Source organism: Astatotilapia calliptera, chromosome 4, assembly GCF_964374335.1.
Source record: "Astatotilapia calliptera chromosome 4, fAstCal68.1, whole genome shotgun sequence".
In the NCBI taxonomy this organism is placed as follows: domain Eukaryota; kingdom Metazoa; phylum Chordata; class Actinopteri; order Cichliformes; family Cichlidae; genus Astatotilapia; species Astatotilapia calliptera.
This window is the reverse complement of record NC_137425.1, coordinates 36,796,876-36,807,386: the sequence shown is the minus strand read 5'-3', so window position 1 is coordinate 36,807,386 and position 10,511 is coordinate 36,796,876. Positions and strand designations below refer to the sequence as shown.

At 46.8% G+C, this 10,511-nt stretch overlaps 1 protein-coding gene across 1 annotated transcript; it reads right to left on the bottom strand.

Moving 5' to 3' along the window:
• Positions 1–14: 14 nt before the first annotated feature.
• Positions 15–8,980, bottom strand: snrnp70 (small nuclear ribonucleoprotein 70 (U1)). Its single transcript, XM_026166246.2, has 10 exons — positions 8,756–8,980; positions 8,276–8,429; positions 8,125–8,187; positions 6,173–6,227; positions 6,020–6,084; positions 5,855–5,917; positions 4,022–4,103; positions 1,278–1,379; positions 1,017–1,116; positions 15–935 (listed from the first exon to the last, which is right to left on the bottom strand). The coding sequence occupies exons 2-10, from the start codon at positions 8,420–8,422 to the stop codon at positions 212–214; spliced, it is 1,401 nt and encodes a 466-aa protein (XP_026022031.2). The 5' UTR covers positions 8,423–8,429; positions 8,756–8,980; the 3' UTR covers positions 15–211.
• Positions 8,981–10,511: the final 1,531 nt, after the last annotated feature.

Here is a 10,511-nt window from a genome sequence, read left to right as displayed (position 1 = left end):
TTTTTGGGGGGGGGGGGGGGGGGGGGAGGAGACTACAACCAAAACCATCGCTACAGTAAAATGAGAGTGTGATGTAGTGGCACACATTAGTGGGGTCATGTTGAGCGTACCATGACACCAGGTTACAGAAACAGACTGACAGGAAGGCTCTGACATCACAAAGGTCAACGAACACAGACGGTGTACGAGACGCTCCGACGGGCGCTTCGTTTCAGTACTCGTCTCCTGCAGCCTCCATCTTGTAGCCATTTTCACTGGAAACGTAGCCATCAGCTGACGGCGCAGACTGCTGGCCCGCCATCATCCCATCCTGGCTGTATTCCTCCATCTGTGGCGGCACTCCTCCATCATCCTCGTTTACCATGTCGTCTTGAGGGCCCATGTCATCTCGCAGGGAGCTGTGCCGTTCCTCTCGCCGATCGCCCCTGTCTCTCTCGCCACGCTCCCGTTTGTGCTCCCTGTCTCTGTCCCGATCTCCCCTGCGTCTGTCCCTGTCCCTGTGGCTACGCCTTCTGTCCCTGTCCCTGTCTCTACGCTCCTCTAAGCCCTCACTCGCTTCTCCCTCGTGCTCCTCCAGCATGCGCTCTCCGACCTCGGGGGCAGCTTCTCCTTGGCCGATCTCCTCCCCTCCTTCTGGCCCCTTCGCCCTGTCCCTGTCTCTTTTACGATCTCTGCTCCTGCTCCTTCTCTTCCGGTCTCGACTCCTCTCCCTGCTCCTGCTGTCTCCTCCCGATGCCGCCCCACGCTCCCTTTCGCGATCTCGACGCCGGTTACTACCACTGTTGTCCTCTGCTGCTACGATCTGTCGGTCCCTTTCTCGCTCCTGGGAACGGGTGTGGCGACGGCGTTCGCGAGATCGGGACCGGCGACGCTCTCTGTCCTTGTCCCTGTCCCGTTCACGGCTGCGTTCCCTCCGGTCTCCACGGTCACGGTCACTGTGGGCAGCACAGTTGCAATAAGTATTTACAGCAGTTTGTATTTTTACGTCAAATTACAAATGTAGAACGAAGACCCACCCCCCAAGAGGACGGTCGTCATAGCGTGACGCGTCATCTCGACCAGAGTGCTTGATGTTGACATCAGCGCCGCCTCGCCTGGTGCCACCCAGTCCACCACCTAGACAGAGAAACCACAAACATTTCTAACATGTTCATGAGAAGTCCGCTTTCTTCAGGCGAATGTTTACAGCGCCACCTTGTAAAAACAGAGGCGCTGCACATTACAGTCCCACAGTGGAGGGACGCCTAACGGCGAACAACTTAGAAAGCAGTGCTCACCAAGCCTGCGAGGACGCCACCCTTTGACAGTACGTCCTCTTTCCACGTCCACCAGGACCCTTCTGCCATCAATCTTCTTCCCGTCAGCATGCTTATAGGCGGCTGGAGAAGAGTAACGGGAAGAGGGAAGATAAAAGGTGAGGAAAGGGAGCGAGGGAATATGGCTAAGGAAACAAACAGTGCATTATTATACTGACCAGGAGCAGGCGAAGCCGACATGGCTGCTCTCTGGGCAAAAGTCGAAGGATAATGGGAGTAGACTTCCTTCCACCCGAAGAGTGATTGTTACATTACACCGTTTCTTTTACTTACTCGGGGTCCTACACCAGCTACACCAAAGAGCTGCTGTTTGATAGACTAAGGTGCTGTTTCATAAAGCTGTGGCATGTTTGGATTCACTGCTGCTAAACCTTTGTGCCACCCGCTGACACGTCTACAATAAGACTTTGTTTTCTAGAAGATTTAAATGCATCGAGCTGTTGGTAAAAAGCTGCAGCAGCTTCTGTTATTACACAAAGCTGCTTTCATTTACAGGTTTACTGAGAGCAACATACAGTAGGAACATCAGCACCTGGCAAACTGTCCACTCGTGTACCACACAATGTTATGACCCATGTTGACTGATGGAAGAACGTGCCACGGTCCAGACTAAGCTACTTGATGTGTGGAGCCAAGGCTAAAACGTTACCATCCATGAAAGGGGCCTTACCAAAACCCTCCAGACACAACATCATTTCACTGATAAGAGTTCAGAAAGGCTCAGGCCGAGCTTTAAGGCCTCACTAAAGTACCTCCACACCACGACAGTGTCACAGCACATCTACTTACCATACCCCGAACCCTTTCCCTCTTCAAGAAGGATTTTACCACCAGTCCTACTGACATGGACCACGTGGGGAAAAGGAAACGTGGAAAAATATAAAACAAAAACCCAAAACAAACAAAACTGGGCTTCTTTGCAGGACTGGCTTTATCACAACTCCAACCTACTGAGAAAGAAATGTTCCTAACACTGGCATGCCATGGATGTGTAGGCTGAGATGCATTCAGTGCGCAGATGTTATAAACTGGAATTGTAAAAACTAGCACCTGGAAACTTTGGCCCCGGGCGGTCATTTCCTGTTGCATTTACTGTCTGCTGGATACGCAGTGACAATCATTAAAGCTAAGTGAGAGCGAGACTGAGAACCACAACGGTTTGTTTGTGGCTGCGCAAAGGGGCTGATCACATGACCCCGACAAGCCTGGTTGAGGGAAGAAAACCCAAACTGGGGGGCTCATACACGACACTCGGAAACTTCAAGTGAATCATGTTAAAGATAGTCAAAGATGTTTTGCAGCCCCTGCACTAACTTATCCATTTTGTTGGGGACCCATCCTGGAACACTTATTCTTTGAGCTGACAGCACAGGAACCTCTTGATTAGCGTGTGGAGCTTCACTCTTCACTGTGATGAACAACAAGATTATCAGTAAATAAATGATGAGATTAAAGCTTTTTGGTGACAGTCTGCAGTTTGTAAGGCTGCCAAGTTAAGCATTGCAGCAATTTAGTGCTGTGCAATGAGAAAGACTGCAAACTCCACGTCACAACAAACTCCAGCTAATGCGAATGGCAGCCATTTAATCATGCGTGTGGCTCTCTCAGGCTCAGCTACCACTGCCTTCATTAACCTGAGGTGACATTTAGGACAGGCGGTCGGGTGCGTTCAATGGTAAAAGTCTGAATAAAAGCTCTTTAGGGTCTGCAAGAAGACGCTTTACCCATTGAACCCTATCCCTATGTAGGAGATGGAGGGTGGAAAAAAATCTTACCCATCATACAAACCCATTATACCAACCATATACTGAGCTGTGGTAGTAGGGTGTAGATGTATCATAACCATCATCATCTGCCAGCCAGCTCTGGCCAATAGCCATCACAGATTGGCGGCTGCAGTGGCAATGAGAACAACATACAGTTAATACACTGTTTACCCCACATTCCCCATCAGTTCATCCCCTGCTCCAACTACACAACTGTGATTCAGCAACTCTGGTCTTGAAGAGCTGATTGCACCAACATCCCAGAATGGCGTCATTGTGTTCGATGACACCATTCGACTAAAGAGACAGTATTTACTGTGGCATCGCCACCAGCTTAACGTATCTCGCTAGTGTGGAAAGGCTGAATTAATCTCACCATGACCAGGGTTGAAGACCACCGATAAAAGTTTGTAAAACGTGGGCTTTGACACATGTCTGGTAAAAAACCCATTCAATGCTTGGTGACCAGTCTGACTATGTGCTTACCATTATAGTCCAACCGGGAGAGCTGCTCTTCCACAAAGCTACAAGGCCTAACAGTTAAAAAGACAATGTGCCTTTGACAGGCAAAGATGTTCAGGCTCACAAATGAAACAGTTGACCCCGCCCCCACACACAAGATGCAAAAAAGAAAACAAGTCTTTATTGCTGAGAACGCCGTTCTTAGACCAGACTGATGACATGCAACACGCACGTTCTCACACACACACACACACACACACACACACACACACACACACACACACACACACACACACACACACACACACACACACAGCAGAGCTCCAGCACTAACCAGCAGCTGGGCTCTCACTCAGCAGCAGTCACTACAGAGAAAGCTGCTGCTGTTACAAACAGAGCTGCAGAGGAGAAACGCCCTGCACACAGTATTTGGTCTTTAAGTAACATAACTATGTTTGGGTTCATATTGGTACTCACAGTGCATGTCTCTCTCATGCTCATATTCAATGAATGCAAAGCCCCGCGGCTTCCCCGTCCTCTTGTTGTAGACTATGTAAATCTGGAACAACAGTAGAAGAAAAGAATATATCACAATATAAATCATTACCGCACATGCTTCAAATTATACGGTGATATGGATTTTAGGCCATATCGTGCAGGCCTGGGCAACAGTAACTCACATCACAAGTTGTTACAACCAAAGTAAGCAGAAGAGCATCCTGAATGTGCATGCACTGACAGCAACACGCCCACCTAGGACCAGGACACGCCCCTCTGCTGATGGCTGCCTCCAGCAGGATAACACACCGTGTGATAAAGTTGATCAGTTTCTTGAACATGACAATCAGTTCATTGTGGATAAATGAGCTCTGGGTCACAGATGTGAATCCATCAGAGTGCTACTGAAACATGGAGGAGCTGGAGTTCAGCATCATGGATGTGCATGAAGGCGATACGGACTACAGTTTGAGGAATCCATGAGTTTTTCTCTTCAGGTGAACATGGAGTCCAACCTGTTACTATCAGGGTGGACCTTATTAAGTGGCTGGTGAGTTTACGCCTGAGCGACCTGCCCAGCACGTGCACATGCGTTAGCTTGTCTTCATAATAGAAGTACTGAACACATCGTCGATCTTTGATGTTCTAAAGGTGCTACTGACATCAAAGTCAGTAACAAGGCATGCTACACACACGCAACACATCCAACCACAGCTGTCCATAAAGGATGTGTAATAACGAGGAATGGGAGAAAGCTGACAGCTGCTGTATGCACAAACCAGTCCGGTCCTCAGGTGTGGTTCTGGACCAACAAACACGGACTGGTATTACGGCATCCAAACAGCCCTTTCCCACTACTACCAGCTTGGCTCAACTGGACTTTGATCATTTTCCATGACAATCGAGTACCAGCTAATGTGCGTGGGGTTGTTATAGCAACACTCGTGGTTTCACGACACAGGAGCACGTCGAGGGAACAGCATGCCCCTGCTCCGTGTAGCTCGCTGTCAGACTCGGGGACCACGGTGTGTCGTTGTCAAGACAACAGAGGTTTGGGTTTGAATGAGCTGCTCTCCTGATTCAACGACGATGAGTTCAGTTTGGCTCTCCTGTGACCAGTTTATGGTGAAATGATCACTTCTCCACTACGGCCCAGCACTGCTGCAGAGTTTAGAGATGTTTCTGTAACCAGTGCCACCAGTTTGCAAAGGTCATGAGAGAGCTCACTGGTTCTCCTCATAATGAGACGTTCCTTGTGTGACACCTCGGTAACGACACAGCTTTGTGCAGGTTGGGATTGAACGAGCTGCCGTGACTCGGCCTTCAACACTTCATTTATGCACAGCCATGATTTCAACAGATGAGCTGTTAGTGACATCTGGAGAAAAGCTCATGTCAGAGCACCTTTAGAAAGACACTGGACTTCAACTGGACACGTGTCCAGCACACGAGCCCGACAGTCAATGCAATTATTACAGCATGTGGAAAGTACTCCAATAATCAAGAGTAACATTTGTCTTCCTGTAGAAAGTGACCTGCAACCGTTTTAAAGGCTAACCTTGATATCTTTGTTGCATGACACTGATACTGTGAGACTGCAGAACAGGCTTAGCTGGATCTGGACGGCTGGAAGCGCGGCTCAAACATCCTGTTCGATTCACCATTGCTGCACAGCTACATTTGATAGTTAAGGGGCAACACACAAGTGTGCCGATGCCAGGTGTGTACTGTACGCGACAATTGAAAATAGTAGTAACTGAATAAATAAGACATTAAGCACAACATTACTCAGACGGGACCGTGTAAACGTACCCGTTTGATGGGGCCGTACACTTCAAATTCTCGGCGAAGCTTGGACTCAGTGGTGTCATAATTCTGTAGAAAGAAGATATTTAGAGTTCACACAGACAGGTAACACCAAACCCAACAAACCCAAGCCCAACACACTTGGGCAGGCAGCTATTTGAATATACTAACCACTCGTGCCACAAACAGAGTCTTGAAGGCATCGCCCTGTGCGTTGGGGTCATTATGAGGGTCCCCTGATAGCATGTGAACAGAAAAGCAACATTAGGCCAAATCACCACATCATGCAGCGTTTGCAGAGCGTGTGCCGTGTCAGGAACTTACAAAGCTTCAGCTCTGTCTCTACTACTGCTTGCCTCCTTTCAATCTTCTCTCGTCTCTACAAAAACAAAAGATTCACAGAAATGGTTAGTGCTCAGCTTTCTTAACGATCGTTGCTTTATTCTCAGAAAACCGGACACATACAGACTTCACAGAGCTTCATCTGTTCTAGTCTCTTTCAGCATTGGATTAAATTCATTCCCACCTCTAAATTCTTCACAAAACACCCCATAAAGTTACAAGATGCCCGTTTCCACTGATCACCTGTCAGATGGTATGTCTACAGCCTGACTGGAGCCCCAGCTGTGGTAAATAAAGCGAACTGGACATTATTTGGAAAGAAACACTTTCTCTATAAAAAGGTCCCACAGCTGACAGTCCAAGTCAGAGAACACCCAAGCTGTGAAGTCCAAGGAGTTGTCCTCAGAGGCTGGATTGTAGGTGAAGGAGGCTGCAGAAAAACGTGTGCAGTATTTAAGGTCCCAAAGAGCACCGCGGCCTCCATCGTCTACACATGGACGACGTCTGGAACCACCAGCACTTCCAGAGCCGGCTGCCTGGCTGATCTGTGCAGCTGTAGTTGAGGGTCTTGATCAGGGAGAACCTGACTCTGAAAGAGCTCCAGTGTGGAAAGAAGAAGAAGAAGAACCAGATCCCACGGTGCTCAAACCCTGTGCTGTCCAGCAGTGTGGAGAGAAACTGGCCTCAAAACGGTTACAAATGATCCACAAGCATGAAGGAACAACACGAATGTGTGCAGGGATTTGTGTGTAACCTGACGACTCACAGGCGCATGCTTCAATCCATACAAATGCAGAGCATTTATCATTCCCCCTTAATAATAAAAGCTTCATATAGAAACGTGCATTCTTTTTGTCTGATGATCTGAAACATCTCAGTGTTACACCGGGACACAGCTTACATCTGTGGATCTGTGCAAAGCTAGCAGCGTGAACCTCGTGCATGCAACGTGACGTGTGCGTATGGGGCGACTCGTGCACACATATTCAAAGTTTTGTACGTGAGCAGGAGGGACGTTAGGCGTAGTTTCAGACATCGGCATGAACAGAAAGCTTATTCAGAGAAAACGATCCAGCTACTGAAGCTAAACTTCTTCTGTGGTGTGTAAATGATTGGTTTCAGGTTCGGGTAAAAGCTTTACGTGTGCTCACACTGCTTTGCATTTGTGTGTGTGGACTGAAGCGTGTGCTTGTGAGTCCTCAAACCCCACACACATTTGTAACCTTTTGAGCCAACTTTCTCAGCTTCTCTTCAGCTTGATTCTGCTGCAGGAAAAGGTGCCGGTGCTGTGGAGGACGCCACGGTTACTCAAAGGTCCTGGAGAGGCTGCTTCTTGATCCTTCCTCGCTCTTCAGTTTGCTCACCAGCCTCTTGTCAGGCGGATGCTGCTGCTACTGCTACATTTTTCGTTTAAAAAAAACAAACAAACAAAAAACTATCCAACCACATCTGCTTCTAAGTGAGAAACTGCTCAGGCCTCGGTGCGTACTCTGGGAGCACTCTCTCTGATTTTGTGGTTAACAAGACTGGAGCAGCACAGGGTCAGTCAGTCACCTCAGATCTGAAATATGCCGCCTGCAGACGTTCTCTGGCAGCAGCTGGCTGGAAGCGTCATTGGTCAGAATCGGGAGGCGTCTGAGTCGATGAGGGACAGGAAGTGACTGAACAAACTGCTCTCCAGCACAGCTCCTCCCTCACACTGACTCCTCCTGTTCTCTATAAAGCTGTATAATGTACAGATCATTCAGTGACAGCTAAATGCTCCGGTCCTCTCTCTGTGTGGCTGTTTTCTTGGACTTACAGTGTACTGAATATAATCTGAACTACTTTCTTACACGGTGCCAGTATTACTGTGTCTGCAAAGCTGTCAGTCAAACGTTCTTCGCGGTGTCATTATGGGCTGTTGTGTGCAGGAGAACAGGTTGAATACTCACCTTTCTCTCCAGCCGCTCTTCACGGGTCTCTGCTCTTGTCGGAGGCGGGGCATCTCTCGGGTCCTGGTCAGAGAAAGGAGATATTTAACAGGACTAATGCGGGACGGAAGAAGAAGGGCTAACCAAAGCGCACAGAAGACTTTACATTCACCTCGAAATGTCTGATGAACGGGGCGATCCCACTGTAGGGCTGATTGTGGTGCTTTTCGTGGGGTAACTTCACCAGCTGAGGTAGGAAAGGTATTGGGTCCCGTGGAGCAAAGAGGGCCAGGAGGTTGGGTGGTAGGAACTGCGTCATTTTTCACCTATTGCAACAACAGGGGGATCACTTCATTGACGCTTATATGCTGGTCAATCCGGGCATTAAAGCAAGCACGCGACAGCCCCAAGAGCGGAAGTTCTCGGTACATGCTAACTGTTGTCCTGATTACGACGACACTCCTACAACCATAAGGCTAGCACGCGTTTCATTTTCACCCAACATCTTCCTTAACTTACAAACAGCACGGCAACGATATCTGAAATGTACGCGCTAACAGCTTTTACTTTAAGTCCTATCGACTTGTTTAGCGCTTAATTGAGCCTTTCGAATTAGCCACCAAGCTCACTATGCTAACATGCGGAGTCTTACCTTCTCTCCTCCAGCGTTTAGCAAATTTCAGATCATGTAGCAGAAGAAGAAGCGCGAGATCAGGTAGACCAGGTCCTTTGTGACAAACTTACTTCGACTGAAGGAGATAATATACTTGGATCTATTAGTAACAAGAATCTGATCTTCAGGGTACCCACAGCGTGCAGCGGCGACAAATAGCTAACTGTGTCGAGTTCGCAAATAAAATGGCGGGATGCCGCAAAATAACGACAATTGTCGTAAAACGAATCGTTCAGGAAATGCATTGAGTCGACATTATGATATTGTTCGGAGTGTTTATGAAGGAAAACAAAGTCAAATAGGGTGTTAATGTTTTATTAAACTTGTGTAAGCAATATATACATACATTTCGTTTTTTAAGACCAAACCAACCCTACACTGGAAAAACGATTTAAACTTGTTGGTTAAATCTTTGACTTTAGTTAAAAAAAACTGCATTTTTGTTTACTTTTTGGAAGATTTTGATTTAGTGAGTTAATACTCTGTTAACCTTTATGATTCCGTCTTTATATCTTTATTTTCTTTGTACAAAGTTTGCTAATTGGTACGAAGTTTATATTTTCTGAATGAATAATATATGGTGCATAACTTGATTTTGCTAATAAAAAAAGTTTTGAGTCGACATTAATTTATGAAAAGAAAGACACACCCTCTGACTCTTCACAGCCTTTTGTAGCGTATGAGACAAAGCGATTGTTGTTCCAGAAAAAGTCCAAAATAACTGGATCGTTTTGGTTCCTTTGAAGATATAACCAACAAAGTCATGGATAGAGCCTGAAACGAAGCTACGACGGAATATTAGAGCTACTTTAAAAATCAAGTCAAAATATGCAGATTACAGTTGTTTCAAAACAAACCGCCAATAATTCATTTGTATTGTGCATTAATAAAATAATAACTTCACTCCCCGTCGGATTGTACAGCCCGATCCGGCGGGGAGGTGTGGGAAGCGGTCGGGCGCGCCACTTCCGGCTCTGCTCTCTCCTCTCTGTCACCTTTTCTATCCCTTTGAAGAACTGAGGCTCCATAAATGCTAAAGAGGTATTATTTGTCAGTTGCAGTGAATAGAAAATAAACTGTAGGAAACTAAGCAGAAGAAAGAAGAAGAAACATAACATTTTAACATAAACCAGTGACACTCTGGGGCCTGATCAACCCTGGCTCGGCCTCCTTGGATGAGGGTGTCTAGTAGTGATGGGATTTCCGGCTCTTTTTAGAGAATCGGCTCTTTCTTTTCGTTCTGTTGGGGACACCTAGCCTGGCACGGCACGTGCCTTCCAGATGAGCTGGAGCCGGTCAAACAGATGTGTGGTAAACGCTTCCGCCAAACCAGGAAGTAAACACTGGATATTCTGTTTGTGTGGCCACATTTAAACAGTTCGTCATTCTTGTTGCTCTTGACCAATAAAATATTAAAGTTTCCAGCCAACTACTGCCCCCTTGTGGCCAAGCGCCAAGCCTACAGGCAGCTTGACTTCATTAGGTCGGGCGCGTTTAGCTCCCATTTCATTCACGTTACATTTGTAACTTTCAGGGTTTCACATTCTTGTGTCTTTCAAATAAACTAGTAAACTAAATGAAATGGTTGTATTTCTTTTTAGCTTACGCTGGTAAGAAATGTCCAATTACACACATGAAGTTCTAGAAAATGCCACTCTTATTGGTTAAGATGATTTTAGAATTCATTTTATTCCATAACAAAGAAATGTGTTTTGGACAAATATTACACACTAAT

Excerpts from the sequence above, each read along its gene's own strand:
- snrnp70 (XM_026166246.2), bottom strand. The coding sequence starts at position 8,422 with ATGACGCAGTTCCTACCACCCAACCTCCTGGCCCTCTTTGCTCCACGG. Across the intron at positions 6,228-8,124 it reads AAGAGCGGCTGGAGAGAAAG|AGACGAGAGAAGATTGAAAG; the intron begins GTGAGTATTCAA and ends TTGTTTTTGTAG. Across the intron at positions 936-1,016 it reads GACGACCGTCCTCTTGGGGG|TGACCGTGACCGTGGAGACC; the intron begins GTGGGTCTTCGT and ends TGCTGCCCACAG.